Source organism: Neltuma alba, unplaced genomic scaffold (genome assembly GCF_004799145.2).
Source record: "Neltuma alba isolate B1F8T4 unplaced genomic scaffold, ASM479914v2 tig00011322_pilon, whole genome shotgun sequence".
Classification (NCBI taxonomy): Eukaryota; Viridiplantae; Streptophyta; class Magnoliopsida; order Fabales; family Fabaceae; genus Neltuma; species Neltuma alba.
In genome coordinates, this window is record NW_021636029.1 from 453,075 (window position 1) to 476,410 (window position 23,336).

The 23,336-nt window shown below is 32.1% G+C and overlaps 2 protein-coding genes across 3 annotated transcripts; one reads left to right on the forward strand and one right to left on the reverse strand.

Annotated features, from left to right (window-relative positions):
• The first annotated feature begins 3,203 nt into the window (after positions 1-3,203).
• On the forward strand, positions 3,204-5,931 carry LOC114711939 (uncharacterized). Of its 2 annotated transcripts, none has more exons than XM_028896375.1 (2): positions 3,204-3,356; positions 5,321-5,931. In XM_028896375.1, the coding sequence occupies exon 2, from the start codon at positions 5,332-5,334 to the stop codon at positions 5,536-5,538; it is 207 nt and encodes a 68-aa protein (XP_028752208.1). In that variant the 5' UTR covers positions 3,204-3,356; positions 5,321-5,331; the 3' UTR covers positions 5,539-5,931. The 2 variants fall into 2 exon arrangements, with proteins under 2 accessions (XP_028752208.1, XP_028752207.1); XM_028896374.1 differs by lacking the exon at positions 3,204-3,356 and adding an exon at positions 4,008-4,028.
• Positions 5,932-7,296: 1,365 nt separating this feature from the next.
• Positions 7,297-9,692, reverse strand: LOC114711881 (pollen receptor-like kinase 3). Its single transcript, XM_028896307.1, has 2 exons — positions 8,315-9,692; positions 7,297-8,039 (listed from the first exon to the last, which is right to left on the reverse strand). Exons 1-2 carry the CDS (start codon positions 9,690-9,692, stop codon positions 7,348-7,350), a joined length of 2,070 nt encoding a protein of 689 aa, XP_028752140.1. The 3' UTR covers positions 7,297-7,347.
• Between the last annotated feature and the right edge of the window lie 13,644 nt (positions 9,693-23,336).

Below are 23,336 nucleotides of genomic sequence, written 5' to 3' on the forward strand. Positions count from 1 at the left end.
TCCTATGCGCAGCTTTCCCAATTTAGATTCCCTCCCTCCCTCGTCACTTGAGGGAATCTTAGTTGGAGGGACTAAAGTCTTGTCTGTTAGCTAACCTAGAGGTTGCATTTTTCGTAGCATGCCATGGACAGTGTGGCTTGCTCTTTTGGCTTCATACACTCTCGGCTTTCTGGCCTTTGTGGTTCAGTGTTTATCCTGAATCTGCAATGGCATGGACTTTGATTTTGAAATCAGGCTTACCAAAACTCATGGGAACAAGGTTGTGACTTAAGCCTTGGTTGTTTAAGGCCGACACAGTTAGGCCTTTCAGGATCCAGCTCATGATGTTCGTTCACTTTTAAGTTTTAACGGGTCTCAAAAAAGATCTGAAGGTCTGAGAAAGCATACTGATTAACAATGACGATAATTGATTTTTTTCCCCATTATATAATGCTTGTTTGGCATTACTTATATATGTAAATCTAGGAAAAAAAAATTTTCACATACTTATATTATATTTTGTAAATCACAATTGAAGTGCTGTTTATAAGTTATTCTAAATAAGTTTTTGATAATAACCGACAACAATTTTAAAACTGTAAGTTCTTAGAAAGCATTATTGTTTTATAAAATTCAAAATTGCACGCCAACTAAGGTTCAAGGGTTCTAAATTTGATATTAGGAGGTGTTTGGGACACTTTAAAAGTGTTTTTTTTTTTTAAAGTTTTGTAAGTTGAGACATTTTTTTACATATTTATTTGGTATATAGTAAAATCACTTTTAAAATTATGGTTTGATTTTTATTCAAACAATCCTTAGGTAGTAAAGAAAATGGATTAAGAAAGTGTCTGGATAAATACCAAATCAAGGTTTTAAAAATAATTTTACGATATATAAAGTAAATATATGAAAAAGTTTGTCTCAGAAGATGTTTGACATTTTTGAAAAGTATTTTTCTGAAAATCAGGCAAACTCTTTTATATATTTATTTAATATGCTGTCAACATACTTTTAAAATTATGATTTGAATTCTATCTAAACACCCTCTCAATTTGTTAAAAAAAAAACTTTTTAAAAGCACCTTTTTAGTTATTTAAACACTCGTTGAGAAGTTTTGCCAGAGTTGGGTTTCACTCCTAGTACGGTGACTACGGCGGTGACGGGTTCTTTATGCTCTAAAGCTTTGGATCAAAGTTGCAAGAATATCTACCTTGATATAATAACGACTCAGTGAAGGCTCCAAGTCTTTGAACCCTCTATCTAAGGAACACCATGCTCACCCCCCACCGCTACTTGTAAGTGATATCCCCGATCAAATAAGAACTACCGTCAAGTTAGTTTTTCAAGAGCGTGACTTCTTCAAGAGGTATTCCTAATTTGTATTTTTTTTTTGTGGGTTCGCTAATTAAGGAGATTATTTTATGAAGCTTTTTATTCACTGTAGGAAAGATTCAAACTTAAGGCTCTAAGTCTTTGGATTTTACAAATGACAGATTGGATCATTGATTCGTTCTGTCATTGACACAATTCCAGGACCTAATCTGGAATTTCGTATATTTCAAGGGTTTTTTTTGGATTTTTCCTTAAATTATCTTGAAAAAAAGACAAAAACAAATACATTTAAATATACAAGATCCCATATTAGTATTAGTGAAAAGTAAAAAAATCATATCAGAACAAAAATACTGATTTGGTATTTTTAAATGTTGGTAAAAAAACAAGCATATCCTTAATATATTGACAAAAGGAAAAACAATGCGAAAAGCTAATATAGTCTATTTATATAAAGTATTGTCAATCGATATGAAAGAGTTGTCAATACTCTTAACAAAAGGCAACATGTGATTTGCCCAGGTTTTCTAATTGATTTGTTTTATAATGAATTCTGTTGATTATTTATTCTCAATATATAAAAAATTGTTGCCAATCTATTCATAAGAGTCGTTAATATGACCCTAACTGATTGGCAACATGTGATTGGTCCAAGTTTGTCTACTAGTTTGCCCTGTAATAAATTTTTCTAATTACTTATTGTTGCCGATACATATAAAAATGTGTTGTTAATATATTTGAAAAATTGTCAACATGCCTAACAAAGTTGTAATGGATTTTTCTAATTACTTGTTGTCATGTTGACAATTTATTTTAAAAGAATTGTCAATGATTTTAATAAAAATGGAATGAATTTTCCTAACTACTTATCAATACATATAAAATTATTGTTAACTTATTTGGAGGAACTGTCAGACATGCCTAGTAAAGTTATTAATGTATTTATGTGATGATAATTGGTGTGGTCTGTTATAACTTATAAGTTTCCCACATTGTACCAACACTTTTTCCAAATTTCAAAATTGTTAAAAATAAATCAACATAGTCCTCTCTCTCTTGGATGGAAGAAAGTCGGATAGGTTGTCCACTCCATGATTGTGATACTTTTTGTCCAGACCTTTTTCCTTCCTTCGGCCTCGAATTCATTTTCTTCCACTTGCCTCTTCTTTTTTCATTTGGTTACTACTCTCAAAACAGCAAATCAAATCATCTTTTAACTACCCCCAAACTAAATCCATCAATGCCGTCGAGTCAAGAAAAGCAAAGTTGAGAGATTTGGACATGTGTTGTTTAGTTGCATTAACAATTTGTTGCTCCCATTCCTCACATTTACTGGGCGGTTCTTACTCTTCCAGCCGGCACAAGGAGGACTTAATTCAACGGAGGTAGTGCTGGCGGTGGGGTGATCGTGAGAACGATAAAAAGTGAGCAGGCAATGGGAAAAACAAAATGGAAGAGTGAAAAATCAGTGAGGACATTGTGGTAAATTGACCACATTCAAAAATCCCAATTTGATATCTGGACACTAATTTCGAGTAAGTGGAATTGGAATACTCATATGGAATTTTCATATTTTAAAAGTATTTATTTAAAATTTTTCTAATTATTTTTCTGCTTCCATCCCCTCCTTTCTCATCCTTATAGGATTGAAGTGAGGGAATTTATTTTAGAAGTATTACAATAAGATTAAAAAAAAACAAATAATTATAAAATAAGTTTTTTAATCAAAACTTATCATTTTTTATTTTAGAATTTGTTATTAAGACTGTTTAGGCAGTCATTAAGACAGTAATTTTTTTTTATTTTATTATAAATTTCTCTTCTTCTTCTTTTTTTCCCGTCCTGACAAAATTGCCCACAGTTTTCTTGGGTAGTCCAGTATTGCCCTTTTAACTGGTAAACCCTTCTCGTTTCTTGCTCTTCGGTGCTCAGCCGCTCTTCTTCCCTCATCGGTGCCTGGCGCCTCTCCTCCTCCCGTCGTTATCGACGCCACCTGGTCCTGCGGTTGCCACGTCTCTTCTTCTATCCATTTTCATTGTCTTCAGGTGAGTATCTCTCCTAGATCATATCGATTCTTATGTTCTTCATCCTTGTTCTTGCTCATACATATCTCAACTATCTGGTTTCATGTTTCTGGTTTTATTTCCTTTTCTTCTTCGATTCATATTTCCCGTTTCTTCTTTGTTCCTAGTTTCTCTCAGAATTAGTCGAACTTAAAATTTTCTGACTTGCAATAGGATAAACCAAGAGCCGTCCTAAGTTATTATATAAGGGTACACTAGAAATTGAAGTCAGACCAAACGAAACCAAAAGGCTGGAGTTTATAAATGCAACACATAAGTTAGGAGTATCGATATGCACTTTGAAGAAGATTAAGTTGAAAATTGAAATAGCTTTTTGGTTAAGACATCCTTGATTGAGTTCCATGTAACAGTTTCCATAATGAGCCAACCCTCGACATCTGTGAGGAATGCCATATGTTATAAATAATGAATGTTGATTCTGCCTATGTAGCTACAGCCTTTGGTAAATATGACTTCCCTGTTCCAGGGCACCATCCAAAGCGATTGTATTTGAGTTGGAATCTTGTAGCTACTCCCTCCTCTTCTCTTCCCTCCCCTCCCCTTCGTTGAACCAAACTCACCCTGAAGCAATCTCGCGTCTATCATCTCATATCTCGCCGTTGTCGAAGTGGAAGACTCAATCTTTGGCAATGGGTTAGTGTTGTAATGTTCTATCCATCTTTGATTTGTGATTCTTCCATTAATCTTGGCCGTCGCGACTGTTTCGGTTCTCGATGGCTAGAGAGAAAGCCTATAGGTCTACCACAAAGCGCAAGTTGGGTTCGTCGATTTTCGTTCTTGACTGTTAAAAGCTGTGAAATATCTCACTTCTTAATTTAAGTTGTATTTGTCATATTATTCTGGTTGTTTTTTCAGAGAAATAAACCATTTGGTACCAAACTGAATCTTGCTTACTCCTACCACTTGTTTTTACAAATTTTATTCGCTATTGTTTTGTTGTGCGTTGCAAATTCCATGATGAACTCTGGGTTTCATTTCAGAGTATGCATTGGGAACTTGATTCTCCAATGCAGTAGCACAGTGCTAAAGCCACCCGTTACAGTTGTCTATTTTGGACCCATCATTCCATAAATCTACTGTCCTTATAACACGGTGCTGCTCCATTTGTTTTTTATTTTGGTCCTTCTAATTTTGAAATCAGCTTCATGCTTTGTATTGTAAAGTCCTGATTTGTTAAACTGCTGCACAAATTTGACTCATCGTGAATTTCTATTTGAATGTCAAAACAGGATCCTTTGTTGCTCGTGTATTCTGGCTGTGGGTTCTGATAAATTTTGTGACATAAGTCTGGGCTGCCTTATTATGCTTTGGTTCTAAATTTTGTTTATGCTTTGACGGAGACTTTCATATGCTTTGCTGCTGGCTTTAGTATTTTAAAAAAAAAAAAAATGAAGCACTCTGCTTTCAGATATGAATCTGCTTGAGTGAAGGCGGTGTCCTCATCCATTACTCATTAAGGGTCTTTTGAATGGTCTTTCAAGTGGTCGGTACATGTTCATTAGCTACTGAAGTGTGGATAAGATTAATTGCAAAGCTAACTTTACATAGTGCTAATTAATGCACAGTGACGCATGAAATAACCAAGTCCGCGAAACTAGGGCTCAGTTGGCAAACTTTAGGAATATAAACTTCTGAATTTCATCTTGGGATTTTTTGGATTTTTTTGGTTAGATTGAGTGTGTACCAGCTGTGAATTGACAAGTGTCTGTATGTTGTCAAGTTTTTAGTAAATGATGGATGATGATAGAATGAAATGCAATATTGAAAGACTGGTTTAATTAAGGCGGATTAAGTTGAAGGAAAATATATATGGATGACAACATGAACATGCTCTTACTTGTCATGGCCTTTTTCTTACCTGTAATTATGGTTTGGATTGTGAGCCTATGTGTATTTAGTATTCGTTTGAATTTCTTTGCGTGCAGATTGGAATAAGATGAAGAAGGGGTTGCACCCACAGATGCAATGGATCTCTTATGTAACCCAAAGTGGGAGGTTGATGCATGTGATGATGACAAAGATCCACCCTGTTGGCAAAGTCTACCACTTTCGGGCTAAACGTCAAATGGCTGAGAGCTTGGGCCAGATTGCCAAGTTCAGGCGTCGTTTTGGACAACAAAATGAGGACTCAGATGCCAAATGACTTGTTCACTGGTAGAACGAAGTTTGCAGTTTCGCTCTCTATTTAGGAGGTTGAAAATGAGAAGGAATTTGGTGATACTCTGAACCGTTCCGTATTATATAATTAAAATGTGAAAATATTTGCTTTCTTAATCATTCAAGTTAACCGATGCCTTTCGTAATAAAAAGTTACAAGGAAGCAAATTTTTGAGTAGAGGTTGGAATTTTTACATTAGCACCTCTGTGGAAATTATTTGTAATCTGTTCCTTCTGTTCTTTTCTGTCTTGAACTTCATTTTATGCGATTTACTTACAATTGGTCACCCCCTGCCTCCCCAATTTTTTTTGTGGTTTAGCTCGACTTTGCCCACACATATACGCGTATATGAACTTACAGCCTGATATGTGTTCAAATAAGAATATTTATTATTCCATTTAATCTTTATTTGCATATATATAATGGGGGCCAAACTCCCTAACATATTCATATCCCTTTTGTCTTGTGAGAAAACGTATAAATAAAGTAAATAATCCCGAGTTTGCCTGGACAATAAGCTTTTGCTTTAGATAATAAATTATTTAAACAACTGAAGGCTAAAAGAGGTGAAATTCTTGATCACGTGTAATATATATTCACACTAATTTGGTCAAAGAAATATCGAAATGATATCATTATACGTCAAATGTTTTAATGATTTTAAACCTTAATTAAGTGTACTAATGCTCCTTAAATAAAGAAATAAGACAGAAAGTATAAAATCAACAGCCCTCGAATCACATTACATCGTGACAACCAGCGTAAGCTAATTGAGCCTAGCGCTGATAATGGTGAACCTAACCACTGTTGCTTGATTCTTGTTCATTGTTCGTTTCCTATACCTTATGCTCATCACCATCTCCTCTGGAACCTGCAATATTGAAGCTTCACCAACCTAAATTTTGTTTCACCATTTGTATGTCCATGCGTTGAATTAATATATATGTATATATGTGTGTGTATGTGTGTGTGTATATATGTGCACACACGAAAGAAAAGGAAAATGCCTTCGAATTTGATGCAGCATGAGTGCAACAATACCAATATACGATACGAGGCCGTCTATCTTATATTAATCTGAAATCGCCGCATTGATTGAAAAACGAAACTCGAAGGGCTAATACGTAAAAAGGATCAGGAAATTGAAGGTGGGGAAGTCTTTACATTGTTGCCATTTTTCTGCACTCTGCCTTCGTTTTACATTTTGATATTCAAACTTACAATTTAATTTAACTCCCATAGTCTTGATGAGGATCGGAATTGGCCTTAGTATGCTATTCTGCTTATTGTTCTCAGAATTGGACAGGGTCCTTATTCCCGTTCAACCTCCATCATCAAATCATCACACACCTTTCGATTCCATTTTGGTTTCTGTGTCATCATCAGATTTTGCTCTGCCTGTTCCCTTCCGTTATTGATTGCGCTGCATCTTTAGCCAATTCTTTCTTCTCCCTATCTACCCTGGATTTCAGCTTCATTGGTTGTCTCTTCTTCTTCGGCTTCACTGGTATTTACTGATGTTGATGGCTCAATGTTGGAGCTGCTTATTGCGTAGATCTTGTTAATAAAAATAGGACAAATATTTTACGTCAGTAATTATGGCTATATGAATAAAAATGTTTAGGAACATGATTGGGTGATCTTTTCATTTTATATGCCTGGAAACAAACTCTATCTATAACTGAGGGATCAGTAAAAACTTGCATGTGTCTTTACAGAAAGTTATGCTATTACCCCTTGTAAGTTGAGATGGATCAAGTGCCTAATTTTGTACATATCTTGTCTCGAAGAGGATTAGGAAATGGCAAAATCAAAACTCTCACTGTGCCGGTGGCCCGATTGGCTTCCAACGCTGCTTGATCCAAAGCTTCTCTGGGACCACTCATCTTGACCTTTTGAGCCGGATTCCTGGGCACCTTTATTTTGTATTTCCTCTATCCTTCTCAGTGCTTCAACCATGTCGGGTCGTTGCTCAGGGTTACTTGCAGTACAAGCAACACCAACATAGAGGAGTCTCTCCATCTGACCTGTATAACTTTTAGAGCTTGCAAGTTGAGGATCAAGCATCTCTAATATCCTTCCTTCAGATATTGCTGAGTTAGCCCACAGAACTACATCAATTCCACCATTGCCGTTGTTGAGATATTGGGAAGGGAATTTCCCAGAGAGGATCTCAAGAATGACAACTCCCAGACAATAAACATCAGATTTGGGAGAAACTTGGCCGTTCTGTAAGGCTTCAGGAGTCTTGTAAGCAAATAGGGCTTGGCTTAGATTAGCAGGATTGATCAAAGAGCATGACCCAAAATCAACTAGCATTGGCTCAAAATCAGGACCAAGGAGAACATTGCTAGACTTGAGATTTCCATGAGATAAAACAGATGAAGCAAGTTGCGTTTGAAGATAAAGCATCCCTTCAACAATCCCTCGCACAATTTTTAAACCAGTAGGCCAGTCCAGTTCAGCATGGGATGGTCCTCGATCACCTGCAAGTAGTAAAACTCCTCATTATATGTTAATAATGTAATTTTTAGCAAAATCCCAAGACACTTAGTCAGATCACTATAATAGACAAAAATGGGGAAAATTGCTTAAGTGACTAGAATTTTATTCTCTGCTATAGGCTTAGGGATTGAAGCTTCTCTAGTCTTGTAAATAAATGAAAAATTATGTATACGATCTCTAGTCCACCACTTAAATACCGCATTTAATTTTAAAACCAGGGAGGATGAGGAGGAAAGGACAAGATTAAAGTCTCTACCATGCAGCAAATATTGCAGACTCCCTTTAGGAACATACTCAGACACCACTAACTTCTCGTCCTTCCTATAATGATAAGCCAGAGGGGTTAAGATATTCTTGTGTCTCAAACTCCCAAGCTTCCTCATCTCTGCATCAAACCCGTCTTTCGTCAACACATTCATCTCCCTCATCCTCTTTACCACCACTGCAACCCCATCAGCCATCACCGCTTTATAGGATGATCCAAACCCTCCAGTCCCCAAAACTTCTGCTGCTGCCTTCATCAAATCCAGCATCCCAAACACACCTCTTTCACTATTCACCATAACAAGGTCTCCGACGCCGCCATTGCCGCCGCCGCCACCCTTCCCCCTTCTGCTGGAACCATTACGACTTGATTTCCTGGATATACTTGTCTCTTCTTTCTTCTCTGGTGCAGCAACCTGAACTTCCACCGATGCTGATGATACTTCGTTGTTGCTCTCTGATCGGACTGAACCCAGTATTCCCTTCTCGTTCTTCTTTCGCCTTGATCGAACATAGAGTAGAGCGAGAAGTGCCAGAAGCACTAAAATAGATGCAACAACAATTGCGGCAATCTTCACTGTGTTACTATTACTACTAGAATTTGAATCAGACGCAGCGCTTTCTTTGTTTTGTTCTTGTTCCGTATTTTCCATGGGTTTTGGCGCTTCAACTGAATTTTTACACGGTTTGTTTAATTTCTCACCACAGAGGCCAGAATTATCGGAAAATGAGCTCGCACTAAATTTTGATAAGCTCGACGGGATTTCGCCTTCCAATTTGTTGTTGGACACATTGAATTCCATCAGCAATGTTGTGCTAAGATTCGGGAGGTTACCGCTAAACTGATTGTTCTCAAGGCGTAGCTCGAGGAGCTGAGGAATCTGCGACGGAATCTGACCCGTAAAGTTGTTGTCGTTAAGCCATAGTTTCTTCAGAGACCTCATTTTCTGGAAGAAATCCGACGGAATCTCGCCGGAGAATTGATTTCCCGACAAGTACAGAGCCCTCAAGAAACCTATTCTATTGATTTCCGGAATTGCACCTGAAAAATAGTTGTTGATAATGCTGAAAGTTCGAAGACCCTTGAGTTCTAGCAACGGATTTACATCGATCTTCCCGGACAACCGCATTCCTTCTAATCGAATGCCAGATATGACCCCATGGTTGCAGATGACCCCGTCCCATTCTTCCCCTTCTTTGAAAGGAACAGAGTTAACCACCCAATCTTTCAGAGCTTGAGGATCGGAGAACGAGGCTTTAAAATTAACCAAAGCTTGAGCTTCTGACATTGAATTCACCAATCGAAAAACCATGAAGAAGGTGGAGAATAGGAGGAGAGTTGGCCGGAAGAATGCCGGAGCTACGGCCATTGCTTGTCAGAAAATTGAGCAATGGATTTGTGTGCGGATTTTCTAATCATTCATTTTTTTCTGCAGGTTTTTCGATTTTGCCTAACTTTGTGTTGTAATAAAGTCGAGTTAAATTTGTTTGTTGGCCAAGTCCAGGAAAAAAGGAGGGAAAATCCGTCAAAACCGTTTGTTTTCATTGACCCTAATGCCCTTCCAGGTTGATCCCACTCTCCTCAGGGCCTCCTTCCCCGTCCCAAGGACACTGTGGTCTTTTCGTCCAATGGTTTCAATATTTGTGTTTGAAAATAGGTTCCTTTGAGCTGTGACGGTCAGTGAAAGATTGTCATTTGGACCAAAGAAACCAGAGAGCAACAAACACAAACCGGAAACAATCACATTAACTGCAAACACATTTCAAGGCGTTCAACAAAACAGAATTTCCGTTCTTCAGTTTTAATACAAGTAAACAGAAATCATTTTATTCTTTGAAATACAAAGACATGGCAAAAACCATGTAGAGGTGGGGAAAACCAGAGTTAAGACGCATCAAGATTCAAAATATTCCTACCCCTAATAAGAGGGATAAAAATAAAAATCATTTTATCCCCCTAAAATCTAGCAAGCATCTGCACTTGTATTGTTAATCTAGTAAAAATGCAACTGGGTTCTCTGCTGTTACATATTTTCATTTTATAAAGAATACAAGATCACTCACATATCTCAAATCTACTAATTTGTTAATTTAAATTTACATTTGGTGAGAGTGAATTTTGAAAGTAAAATCAAACCATTGTTTAATTATTGCAAATTTTTTTCACTACACATAGGTATCTTTCTATTAAAGATAATCCTATTTGAACTATTGGAAGACACTAGATATGGATACTTTTCTTAGCGAAGATCTGAATACTCATTTGTCTGAAGAATTAATTTTTTTTTACTAGACCTAATTTCTTTGCAATATTATGAACTTATTGACCATAATTGAGGGGCCCAAAATGAGAAAGTGAAGTGGATTATAAAATTAAGCCCATCTTTTATTTCGGAACTAGGCCTGGTTTCTTTTGGTACGCTGACTAGGGACAGGTATAAATTAGAAGAAAAATTTGAAAGGAAAAAATGAAGTTAGGAGAAAAAGAGCTAAGCATTTAAGGCTCTGTTTGGATAGCACCCCAAACCATGGTTTGGGGCCAAACCATGGTTTGGGGACCCAAACCATGGTTTGGAGAAAATGCTACCCAAACAGCCTCTCCAAAAACCAAAACCATGGTTTTGGGTCAAAACTATGGTTTTGACTCCAAAACCATGGTTTTGGAAAAAGCAAAATTTTTTGCTTTTGGAGAAAAAAGGGAGAGTGTGAGGGCCTATATGATATGTATCTTGTTATTTTTTTTATAAACATATTTTTTATAAATATATTTAATCTTATATTTTATAAATATATATAGACATTAATTATTTATTAATTATATTATCTTATGTATTATTAATTATATTGGTAAAAAACATATTATTAACAATTTTATTTCTTCAAATTAAAATATATTATAAAATCTATTTTTTCTGTAATTATCATATTAACTTATGTCTTTTTTTTAGTAATTTGTATATATAAAAAGTGCTTCTGATAACAACTATCCAAACACTCTCACTTCTCAGAATCACTTATTTACAAAATCTATTCTTCACAGAATCTATTTTTTCCAGAATCTATTCTCCAGAATCACTTTTCCAAACCACGGTTTGGTTTCATCCAAACACACCCTAAGTCTGCTGACTAGGGACAGGTATAAATTAGAAGAAAAAATTTAAGTTAGGGAAAAAAGAACTGAGTATTTAAGTCTGCTGACTAGGGACAGGTGTAAATTAGAAGAAAATTTTGAAAGAAAAAATTAAGTTAGAGAAAAAGAACTAAGTATTTAAGTCTGAAGATAGGTTGCTTTACTTGAATATTCCATTGAAGACGTTTCAAAACAAGGAGGACATTGCCCTTGTATGATACAGGGAAACGAGAGTTAGAAAAATTACACAGTAGTATTAGATAAAGGGGAAAAAATTTAAAATGTCAATGCTAAGTTGTCAAGTCGCAATATTACCCCATACTTGGATGAGATCTCAAACTTAAACTTTGCGTTAACATATTTGTATGCGTAAATGTATTTAATTGTATAAAATAAAAAAATTAAGTAAATAGAAGTGGTGAGAAATTTAATTTTTCACAAGTTTTACAAATTTGTTTTATAAACAATGCAACTCAACTTGTAAATTTATGAGTTTGACATGTACATACAAATTATTAAATTTAACTTGTAAATATAAATTTTTTGAGACTTGATGGCATGTGTATTCCCTTTTATTCTTATTACAGGAATCCTTCCATAAGAAATAGTTTTCCCTTTTTATAAGCCTCTTTGATAGTTTCAATAAGTGATAGTTTCAATAAGCATTAAATAAATTTTTCAAATATGTTCATATTTAATGTGAATAATGAGAGAATTGAAACTAAGGTTACGTTTGATAGGAAGCATTGAAAATGAGGGACTGAGATTAGGATTGTAATTGAGAAAATCTATTAAAAGAGTGTTTAGTATAAAAGATTGCTTGTTATATGGGATTAACCAAACCCATATATGTGGGATTGGAGAATACCATGGGAGGAGGTGGTATTCCTCAATTCCACCTCTATAAGCTTGGCTAATCCCATATAATAAGCATTTACTTATACTAAATACTATTTCAATGATTTTTTTAATTACAATTTTAATCTCAATCTATCATTTTCAATGCTTTGTAACCAACGGAACTTAAAAGTACAATGTTAAAATTTAGTTCGGCTAATAAAAGGAACAGTGAACATTTCTTAAATCTTATAGCAAATTTAGTACTCATATTACTCTATCACTCTAGTCTTTATTATTTGTCAATTATCATTTGTGGGAATTGCTCACATATCAAGGAAAAGATTAAATAGATGAAATCTTTTACTTTTATATTTATTAATGAAAGCATTAAATGTTAATATATTTCCTCTTACTCATTCTCCCTTTCTTCACCTGTACTACATTAGGAGCAAAATTAAAAACAAAACATTGAAAAGGATATAAGGGTCAAAATTCCTCTTATTGACAAATAATAAGAAAGAGAGTGGCATTTGGAGCCGCTTGACTTGTGACATAAGGAATGCTGCCTGTGCAGTTAAGGTGGCACAAATCTTAGGGGGTGTTTGGGAAATCCAAAACCATGGTTTCAGAAGCATTTTTCCGTAAAACGAAGTAATCTCCTCCACATATTTTTTTCGTAATCAGTAAAAACACTTCTGAAACTATAGTTTGGTTTCTATCCAAATACCCCCTTAGTTGACCAGGGCCCCATCATATTCTCACACTAGCGAGTCGGCTAGGTTTGGAATGCTACTTCAGTAGTGGACGCTGCCCACCTTCGAACTTCGCAGCCTTACTTACCATCTCTGGCGTCCACCATCTGAATTCATCTGTGCGTCTAGATATTCACCTGCTTCTGGAATCTTGATTTTTTTATTTATACTCGTTTAAAAAAAAATTGTGAGTAGGCCATGAAAAAAATAAAAAACAGAGAATAATTATGAATCATTTTTCTTTTTTATTATAACTAAAACTTACTCTTCCGGTCTTTAATATAAGATCTAATTGTTAAATTGATTTTGGTCCTAAATATAATATCTATTTATTATATTTATCATTTTTTTCTAAATTACCTCTGTGGATACTTCCTCAACCATAATCAAGTAAAAGAGGGAGGGAGAATATTAAGGAAGATGATTATGGTATTTTAGAAAAAACATGTCGAATTTTTTATAATTAACTAATTTATCTAATTTTTTTAATTTAATCAAATTAGTTAAATAGGTCTTATATTAAGGATCGGAGGAGTATTATGAAATTCAAATGCAAATGTTATTTCTCTTTCAAAATATCACATGACTTTTTAAGAAATGTGTGGCTCAACATATAGGGAATTGCCGAATTTCTTTTTGGCCAAAAGGGGAAAAAAGAAACACAAGGAGTTGTCGTGTTTGTTTGGCCAATGTTTTTTCAGTTTTGAGTGTCCAGAAGCGTTACGTTAAAAGAGTTGTATAGAGATTTTCTCACCTTTATATAATCCTTCCTTTCTTGATTAAATCTTTTTTATGTGAACTCGTCGGTGTAATTTAAAGAAAGAATGTCAGTAACGTCTAAAAAAATTGATTTACTATCTTATCTGCCATTGAAACTGATAAATTCGCAATTATTTAAATAGATATTCACAAATTTTTTTTTATAGAAAAATCTTATTAAAATTTAATTATCATTAAACTAATCTTTTAGGAGCTATATATCTTTTTTTTAACATGAATATCCCAAAAAAGAAAAAGGAAAAAGAAAACGACATGAGTACAGGCCCAGCATTACTTGGATGGATCACGGATCACCTACTCTCATCTGGTGTCACCCAAAAAAGGCCAAGCCCGGGCACAAAACGACAACCTAGAGAGTCCTCGCTCCGTTCCTATTTTATTATTTTTCATAAAACTGTAAGAAAACAATTATACTCCTCCTGTCTTTAATATAAGATTTATTTAACTAATTTGATTAGATTAAGAAAGTTAAGTAAGTTAGTTAATTATAAAAAATGTGACACGTTTTTCTTAAAATACCATATTCATCTTTCTTAATACCCCATCTTCCTCTTCTACTTGATTATAGTTGAGAGAGTATCCATATGGATAATTTAGAAAAAATTGATAAATATGAAAAATAAGTCGTATATTTAGAATCAAAACTAACTTAATAATTAAGTCCTATATTAAGAATCAGAAGAGTAATTAAAAAATAGGAAGAGCGGGAATGAAGGAGAACTTTCTCCTTGGATTGATGCCTGTCACAAATTTTCATTTTTCACACGTTTCTTGCGTGGCTTGTTTCCTCATTAATTCTGCACAACTGGCTCCACCTTTAGTTTCATTTTACGTACTCCGGCAAACATACGCATCCCATATTATTCTATTCATGCTTTTCTTTTTTATTGATTGTTGTTCTGCACGCATAAAGTACTATTAAATAGGCTAAAGTACGTACACTCTGCACTTAATTATGATATTCTTTCTATTGTTATTATATCATAAATATATTAATATTATTAATCAGTAATAATACATTAGATATTTGTTGCTAATGCCTACACGCCACATACTCGCATGATGATATAAAACTTGTTGTTAACAGATTATTTCTTGATTTACTGATCATACGTTCTTTTTCTAACCAAAATAGGAATGTAAACAAGCCAGGCCTGTTGAGTAAGGCACTAGCCTGAGTTTGACTTGTCACTTGTAACAGGTTTTTTTTTCTCAATCTGAGCCTAGCCTGTATAAAGGCATAGCCTAGTCTGTATAAAGGCGTAGCTTGGCCTGAACCTGTTAAAAAAATTTGTAATTTTAAAATTTTCAAAATGCATAGTAAAAAAAAACTAATAAAAAAATATAAAGTATACATGCTGCATAATAATTATTTTTAATTATTATCTTTTATTTGAATTTTAATGTTATGAGTAATATTTTAAATCTTAATTATAGTTAATATTATTGAAAAAAAAAGGTTATAATTATATATTAAAATTTAAAATAAAACTAGATATAAGTATAAAATAAAAATTAAAAATAAGATTAAAAAAACAAGTCAGATCAGGCCTGACAGATTTAATAGGCTTTCCAAGAAGCCTTAGCTTGGCCTCTTAGGCTAAACAAGCCATTAAAAAGACCTGAGTTTTTTTCTATTTTAAAAAAGGTCACGCCAAGTCACATGTTGTCTGGTCTATTTTTACCCTTAGCTATCATATCTACTAAGTATGACAATAGTTTTTTAATATAAAAATTAGTTGGATATTTAATTTGATCATAAACAAAAAACATAAATTCATTTTGTCCCTCCAAATTTGTAGTTTACTCTTTAAAGTATCCCATTAATTACACATGTCATGGAGTTTTCATTCAATGATAGTCATGATTAAAATGATATTTCAGGAAAATCAACTCATCATACTTATAACTATTAACTAAATCAGCTAATTTTCTTAATATACTCAAATTAGTAAATTAGTAAAGTAACTTTTTTATTAAAGACCGAAGTAATATTTTATTGGCTTAAACGCAAAAGAAGAATCAAATACTAAGAGGAGTAATTAGCTTTTTTTTTTCAATTACAAGTAATTAGCTAATTATACTCTACTTGTATACCCTCTTTTAATCAAAAATACCGTTTATCAATGAATACTTGCCGAATTTGACTTGCTAATATATTATTTATTTTTATTCAGAAACTTATTTTTTTCACCTCTTATTCGCTAAAACTGGACATCGTTTAAGAATCTTATAGATTTCCAATCTTTCAGTAACATTCACGATCCCCAGTTATAAGAAATTTAATTTATCTTTAAATATTGTGCATGTGGTTCTGATCATCGCTAATTTTCCTCTCAAATTTTAATATATATCTAGTAAAATATATAAACGATCATAACAACTAAGAAGCATCAGCTCAGAAAAAGACCCAGAGCTTTTAAGTCACATTTTTAGTTAAATATGCGTGATATATAAACACGCACACTGCCCTCAAATGAAAACAAAACATTTTGTGTGCGTGTGTGTGGGGTTTAAAGAAAGAAGTGCGAAAACGTTTTCACATTAGATTGTGGTCTGAACATGAATCCATATGAAAAGACCTCGAAAGTAACTATAGGTTGCATGGTCTGCATTTCAACCCTACCCTTCTCGTTTGATTTTAAGAGGAATCCATTCTTCCCTTTCTTTCTTTTTTCTCACTTAATATTTTTAGTCCTTCCAATTTGACATTATTTTTTATTTGAAATGTGACTTCCTTTTAATTTGATTTGCTTAAAGATTTTGGCTACGAAACAGTATTTTTAGTACAAAAATCATTAATTTCAAATTTTTATGTCTTAGAATTAATGGCCCATCTAGAATGATTTATATGTTGTTTTTTAATCATAAGTTACAGAATATGAGCAAAGTATGTAAGAGAAACATTGTCTCGACTTATATAAAACATACTTATAAATGATTTTAAACATGATTCTAAATAGGAACTAAAATGATATAAACTTTTATTAACAATTTTTTTATTTGTTTTTATTGATATTTTTTTAACAAATCAAAACTCTATCAAATTACGTGTATAAATCAGGTTTTTAAAAAGTATTTTTTCACAAATTGAAATAAACTTTTCCATATATTACTTTGTATACTTTAAGACTACTTTTAAAATCATAATTTAGTTTTCATCTAAACATCTTCCTACACAACACATATCAGATTTAGTTACAGTCCACACTAGCAACCCATCACCATTAAAAAAATGAATGCAGCATTTAGGGATTCTTATGTACCTTTGCAAGTGGTCTGATTTCTCAATAATATGCCATTGACCAATACCATTGTCTTAATACTATAAACCCACCTGTTTTTGGCGTGCCCTTTAAAAGTAGTTACAGCAATGATAAAAGATTAGATATGGAAATCTCTGAGTCACAAATTAATTGGTTGGCATAAGTCCAATTTAATAACATCCATGGTATTTATTTGATACCATTTTCGGTACTTAATATAAAAGGTAATTGATTAATTTAAAGATATTAAAGAAATTAGTTAAGTTAGTTATCTGTAATAAATAAGTATTGTCTTTTCTAAAACACCCTTACTAATAACTTATATTAGTTAGAATTATCATTTGATGAAACTTTTAACCTGTACAATTATTACGATGACTATTTTAAAAAAATGAATAAATATAAAAAACAAGATGGATTGGTATTTTGTATTTAGAATCAAATTTAAAGTTAAGCAATGTCTTATATTAAGAACCAGAGATAGTATTATTTTTTATACTTTATTTTTCTATGTAATTAAATTTGATAAATTTTATTATATATAATTTCAGCTAAATTAAAACTTAATCTTTAATTTACTATTGATGGTGCAGGTTTTGTGAATCTAATAAGTACTACTTTCGATTCTTAATATAAGAGTTAGTTGACTAATTTGAGTAGATTAAGAAAACTAATTAAATTAGTTATTTGTAATAAATATGTGTTATATTTCCTAAAATATTTTTGCTAATTAAATATATTCCCTAGAACTATTACTATTACAATAACTATCTTAGAATAAATAAATAAATATGAGAGATAAAATAAATTTAGGTCTTATATTTAAAAGCAAAATAAAAGTTAAACAAACAGTTATATTAAAAAGGGGAAATAGTACTTGATTACCAAGAAAAATCCGGGAAAAAAGGATCAATCAGGATTTTAGATTGCTAATGATAAAGGAGAAAGACTAGAACATTTAGCGGGGGCTCACTGAAATGACAGAATTAACCCCAAGATGGGGAATACTACATGATTTATAACGTGATTGGAATTCACGAGTCCTCGTGAAACGCGACGAGGCGACTTGCTTACAGGAGGAGGCCCCACCATCGACTTGGCACCTATCGGCAAGATTCAGCTCGCATTACGTTTTTCCAAAAACTTCCCGGCGTGTAAAATTTCATCATTCCCTGTTTCCATAATGGCCATGATTAAAATGATATTTCAGGAAAATCAACTCGTACTTATAACTAATAATTTAATTAATTAATTTTTTAAATATATTTAAATTAGTAAATTAGTAAAGTAGTTTTTATATTAAAGACCAAAGTAATATTTTATTGGCTTAAAAGCAAAGATGAAGAATCAAATACTTAGAGGAGTATTAACTAATTTGATTAGATTAAGGAAGTTAGGCAAGTTAGTTAATTATAAGAAATGTGACACGTTTTTCCTAAAATACCGTAATCATCTTTTTTAATACTCCCTGTCTGTCTTCTACTTAATTATGGTTGAGGGAGTATTCATAGGAGTAATTTAGAGAAAACTGATAAACATGATAAATGAGTCTTATATTTAAGACCAAAACCAACTCAATAATTAGATTCTATATTAAGGACAGGAAGAGTATTATTTATTTTTATTCAGAAACTTATTTTTTCACCTCTTATTCCATAAAACTGGACATCGTTTGAGAATCTCATAGATTTCCAATCCCTCAGTAACGTTCACGATCCCCAGTTATAAGAAATTTAATTTATCTTTAAATATTGTGCATGTGGTTCTGATCATCGCTAATTTTCCTAACAAATTTTGATATATATCTAATAAAATATATAAATAATAATACTCTTCAAATCTTAAATATAAGATCTTTATATATACTAATATAAAAATATTATATTTAGAACTGAAAGAGTAACAACTAAGAAGCATCAGCTCAGAATAAAGACCCAGAGCTTTTAAGTCACATTTTTAGTTAAATATACGTGATATATAAACACACACACTGCGCTCAAATAAAAACAAAATATTTTGTGTACGCGTGTGATTTAAAAAACGAAGTGCGAAAATGTTTTCACATTAGATTGTGGTCTGAACATGAACACGCATGAAAAGACCTCGAAAGTGACTGTAAACCGTACTCTTCTCGTTTGATTTAAGAGGAATCTATCCTTTTTTGTTTTTTTTGCCCCCTTTCACTTAATGTTTTTAGTCCTTCCAATTTGACATTATTTTCATTTGAAATGTGACTTCATTTTAACTTGATTTGCTTAAAAATTTTGGCTATGAAACAGTATTTTTCATACTAAAATCACTATTTTCGAATTTTATGTCTCAGAACTAATAGTTTGTTTAGAATAACTTATATGCAGTTTCTTAATCGTGATTTACAGAATATGAATTAAGTATGTGAAAGGAATTTTGTTTCAACATACATAAAATATGTTTATAAGTGATTTTAAACGTGATTCTAAACAAGAGCTAAAATGAGATCAAATTTTATTAACAATTTTTTAATTTATTTTTATTATTTTTTTAACAAAACAGAGTTCTATCAAACTATGTGTATAAACCAGGTTTTTAAAAAGTATATTTTCGTAAATCGAGATAAATTTTTTCATATATTTACTTTGCATATCATCAAATTACTTTTAAAATTATGGTTTTGTTTTCATCCAAACATTTTATTAGACAACATGCATCAGATTTACTTCCATTCCGCACTAATAACCCAGCATCATTAAAAAATGAATGCAGCATTTAGGGATTCTCATATACTTTTACAAGTGGTCTGATTTCTTAATATTATGCCATTGACCAGTGCCATTGTTTTAATATTATAGACTGACCTGTTGTTGGCGTGCCATTTAAAAGTGGTTATATCAATGATAAAAGATTAGATATGGAAATCCATGAGTCACAGATTAATTGGTTGGCATAAGTCCAATTTAATAATATCCATGGTATTTAATTATTTAATACCAAATCAATACTTAATATAAGACATAATTGACTAATTTAAAGAGATTAAGAAAATTATATAAGTTAATTATTTGTAATAAATAACTGTTGTTTTTCTTAAAATACTCTTACTAATCATATATATTAGTTAGGATTATCATTTGATAGAACTTTTAACTTGCACAACTATTACAATGATTACTTAAAAAATTAAATATGAAAGACAGGGTGGATTGGTGTCTTGTATTTAGTATCAAATTGAAGCCGAACAAGCTGTTTTTTTATGACCAGAAGTAGTATTATTTTTCAAAGTAATTAAATTTGAAAAATTTTATTGTATATAATTTTCAGCTAAATTAAAATTTAATCTTCAATTTACTATGGATGATATAGCTTTTATGAATCTAATAAGTAGTATTCATCGTCTTTAATATAAGAGTTAGTTGACTAATTTGAGTAGATTAAGAAAACTAGTTAAGTTAGTTATTTTTAATAAATAGGTCTTATCTTTTCTAAAATATTTCTACTAATCAAGTGTATTCGCTAGAATTATCATTATTATAATGATTATTTTTAACAAAATAAATATGAGACGTAAAATAAATTAAGATATTATATTTAAGATAAAAAAAATCAAACAAACTTTTATAGTAATCACCGGAAGTAGTACTTGATTGCCAAGAAAAAACTGGGGAAAAAAGATCAATCAGGATCTTGGGTTGCTAATGATCAAGGAGTAAGATTAAACTATTTAGAAGGGGGTCACTGAAATGACAGAATTACCCCGAGATGGGTAGTACCCCTTGATTTATAACGTGATTGGAATTCACGGGTCCTCCTGAAACGCGACGAAGCAACTTCCCTGCAGGACAGGGCCCCAGCATCGACTTAGCGCCTGTCGGCACGATTCAGCTTGCACCGCGTCTTTCCGAAAACAGCCTGGAGCATAAAATTTCATCATTCCCCGTTTCTATTTTTGAAAATCCCAATTTATTTCCTACCAACTTTTGATTCTGAAAACAGATATAGATATTTAGCCATTAAAATTTATCGATATTGATTCTATATATTTTACATGTTTATTATTTTTTTCAAATTAACTTTATCAGTATTCTTTCAACAATAATCAAATAAGAGAGGAAAGGAGAGAATTAAGGAAAAAGATTACAATGATCCAAAAAAAATCATATTAACTAATTTAACTGACATCTTTAATTTATTTAAATTAATTAAGCAGATCTTATATTAAAAACTAAAAGAACATATATGTTTAAGAAAGTTCCGAAATAATTGAATGACATATTAGCATATAAGAAATCAACAAAGGCTACCAACAATAAAAGTGACTTTTTCCACATTAATTGCAACACAGAGACTATTAATAAGAGCATATGAGCAATATTCTGAAATATTTTTTCTCATATGTCTAACACCCTAAAATATTTTGTAGTATATCTAACACCATAAAATATTTTTTTAAGTGCATTCAATATCTTAAAATATTTTTTGGTGGATCTAATACTCTAATTTTTTTATGTGTATTCAACACATTAAAATACTGAAGGCACCTGAGAAGTATTTTAATGTGTTAAATGTATTTCAGAATACAAGATACATTAAAAAAATACTTCGAGCTACCTACCGAATGCATTGTAAGAAATCAACAACTTCTTCTCATGATTAAAGTGAGCGACAACTCTTTTAATGTTCAACACAGCATAAAGATTATCAATAACAAGACATTAACAACTTTTTGTCACAAAACTCAACATTCGGCTGAAGAATAACAACTCTTTAGGTATTCTCTGCAACACAGTTTTTTAACAATAATGGACGAGACATTATAAACTATCACAAATATTTAACATTTCAATAGTTGCAGCGAATAGTAACAACTATTTCCGTTATTCGGTGTTCACAATAAAAAAGCTACTAGCCATAACATGTAAAACATTGGCCCTATTTACCTCACGATTAAAATCATCTATAAGCACGTTTCATATAAATCGAGACAAAACTTCATTCACATACTAATCTCGTATTTCGTAAATTATAATTAAAAAATTACTTATAAACTATTTCAAATAGATCTATTAACTGTTTTCTATCGCAAAACTTTCGAGTCTCCTAGTCGAAGTTACTAACATCAACTCTACATGCAAGATGCCTATTTCAATAAGGAACTCTATTGACAGCTTTCTATTGCAAAAATTTAATACTCCCCACTTTGACATTTTACCTTGGCGGTTAATGATTTTCACCTCTTCTTGCTATTTCATTCATATTCCTCCAAATACAAATTTTTAAATAGATCTTATTAAATTAAAAACTAAATTTATAGAATTCTTAATAACAAGTCATTTGTCCAATTTGAATTAAAATCGAGAAAATTTATATGAAAACTGGTTTTCCCCCCACAAAATTGATTTCGACCTTTCTTCTTTTGAGTCAAAATTGATTTTGTACCCTCTTACTTCAACATTCCCGCGTTTCAAAGTTGGATTCCTTAATCAAGGGGTGTTTGGATATCCTGAAAAATACTTCTCAGAAGCACTTTTTCACAAATCGAAATAAACTCCTCCATATATTTATCTTGTAAACCGTAAAATCACTTTTGAAATTATGATTTGGTTTTCATCTAAACACTCCCAAATTAATCTCTATATTCTCTTTTTACTTTTCCCCCTATCAAGCCTAACTGCCCAACCACAAGTTTATGGAGCTGTTTAGAGTGACTTATAAATAGTTTTTCAATTATTATTTATAAAATATGAGATAAATATATGAGAAACATTTTGTTTTGATTTACACAAAACGTATTTATAAGTAATTTGAAATGTAATGCCAAATGGAGCTATATTATTTGAAAATGAAGATGAAATCAAAGGGGGGAAAAAATGAAAACAGAACTCCATTAACCCAAAACGACTCCCCATTAACAATAAGAACTCCGTTCGGACGAATCAATGAGCTAAAAGCCTACGAAAGAGAAGGAAAGATGACAGGGAAAATCAATGAACATCGAAGTTTTTAAAGAATAAAAAAAGTCCTCATAATTTTAATAACATTTGAAGTATTCACAGCCAAAATAAAAGTGGAAAAAATTATTATTTATAACTCAATCAATGTTTTCAAATTAATTTTTTTCCAAAAGACAAGAATATATTTTTACCTGAAAAATATAAGAAGATTAATTTTATCACTGTATAATCAGAGCAAGTAATAAATCTCAATATTTTGTTATGAATGAAGTTCTTGCAATGACAAGAGTATATACGTGAGTAGAACTTGTAATATAGG

Excerpts from the sequence above, each read along its gene's own strand:
- LOC114711881 (XM_028896307.1), bottom strand. The coding sequence starts at position 9,692 with ATGGCCGTAGCTCCGGCATTCTTCCGGCCAACTCTCCTCCTATTCTCC. Across the intron at positions 8,040-8,314 it reads TCTGCAATATTTGCTGCATG|GTGATCGAGGACCATCCCAT; the intron begins GTAGAGACTTTA and ends TACTACTTGCAG.